Source organism: Oryx dammah, unplaced genomic scaffold, assembly GCF_014754425.2.
Source record: "Oryx dammah isolate SB20612 unplaced genomic scaffold, SCBI_Odam_1.1 HiC_scaffold_26, whole genome shotgun sequence".
NCBI classification, from domain to species: domain Eukaryota; kingdom Metazoa; phylum Chordata; class Mammalia; order Artiodactyla; family Bovidae; genus Oryx; species Oryx dammah.
The window spans coordinates 78,179,955-78,181,193 of record NW_024070210.1 but is presented as its reverse complement, the minus strand read 5'-3'; the positions used below and the strand labels follow the sequence as shown (position 1 = coordinate 78,181,193).

The 1,239-nt window shown below is 43.5% G+C and overlaps 1 gene segment (V, D, J or C); it reads right to left on the bottom strand.

Annotated features, from left to right (window-relative positions):
* Positions 1-334: 334 nt before the first annotated feature.
* On the bottom strand, positions 335-1,003 carry LOC120853732. The segment is given in 2 exon segments: positions 335-807; positions 923-1,003. Coding segments are annotated over 2 exon segments (522 nt in total).
* Between the last annotated feature and the right edge of the window lie 236 nt (positions 1,004-1,239).

Below are 1,239 nucleotides of genomic sequence, written 5' to 3'. Positions count from 1 at the left end.
CCAGCTCTAGCCGTTGCCTATGTTCTAATCCTTATAACTTATCTCTTACTCTACATCACTGGTGGTTCTCCTCCGATTGTGCCCCAACACGAAGTCTGAGGGGAAAGGACTAAGGAAATGATTTTATGACAATTTCAGCTTCTAGATCCAGATTTGTGATGTGAGCCTCTTTAGGTGAAACTGCCATTCTATATTTTTACGAGACAAGTTTTAAAATTTAGACAACTTTTGCACATGTTCTGTGTGGCTGATTTAAAGTCAAAAATTCAGGAGGAGAATGTGTCAGTAGAAAGTTACTCTAGGCACCTGCTTCCAAATGACATAGAAAGAGCTTTTATTTAGAGTTAAATCTTCTGATCCAGACCACAGATGAAGCAACCACAGGACTACCATTTCTTGCCTGGGGTCTGCAGGTGTGTATGTATTTGAGCCTGGGTCCCGCAGCAGTGGGGCTCTCTCTTATTAAGCTTTGGGGTTTTTGTTCAGCTTTTCCTATTACTTCAAGCACTGTGAGTTCCCAGAGAGCGCAGAAGTACTTTGCAGAGTCTTCCAGCTGTAAGTCTGAAATCGTGAGGCTGATGGATTTACTTGATTTCTGTAAATTTACAGAGTAGCGGCCATACCTTGCATTCTGGCTAGAAGAACCCTGACCAATAAGGTAGATCATCTCTCCACTGGGAAGTTGTTTGTACCAAAAAATGTAACGGCTCTGAATTGTCTCATATCGACAGCTCAGTGTGACTACCTCCCCAACTTGACTGGAAATGTCTGGCTGGTCTTGAGTAACTCTCTGGGCTACACTGGATCCTGTGGGAAAATCAGAAAACAGAGATGGAGCAGTGAATAAAGTAGTATAGGGATTAGACTAAAAAAAAGCCAAGCTGAAATCATAAGGTGCTTGCTTCTCTTTTAGAATACCTACCAGAGAAGATGAAGGCCAGGAACACCCAGGGCAGACTGGAGAGCAGCATGAGGCATGGATTCCCCTGCACAAATGTGCCTAGTTCTGCCTCAGGCTGAGAGTTCAGTGTCTCTGTGTGCCTGGCAGCGCATATACATAGTACCTGGTTCCTGTGTGACTCCTTCAGACAGGAAGTGGGATTTGTCGTGTTCATAGGTCACATGGTCTGTGCACAGACAGGAAAAAAAGTCTAGTTCACCACAAACCTTTCTTTGTCTGTATTTTTTTCACAAGTAATAAAATTAGGCTGAGCCTGAAAGGGGACTTTGCAAAAGCAA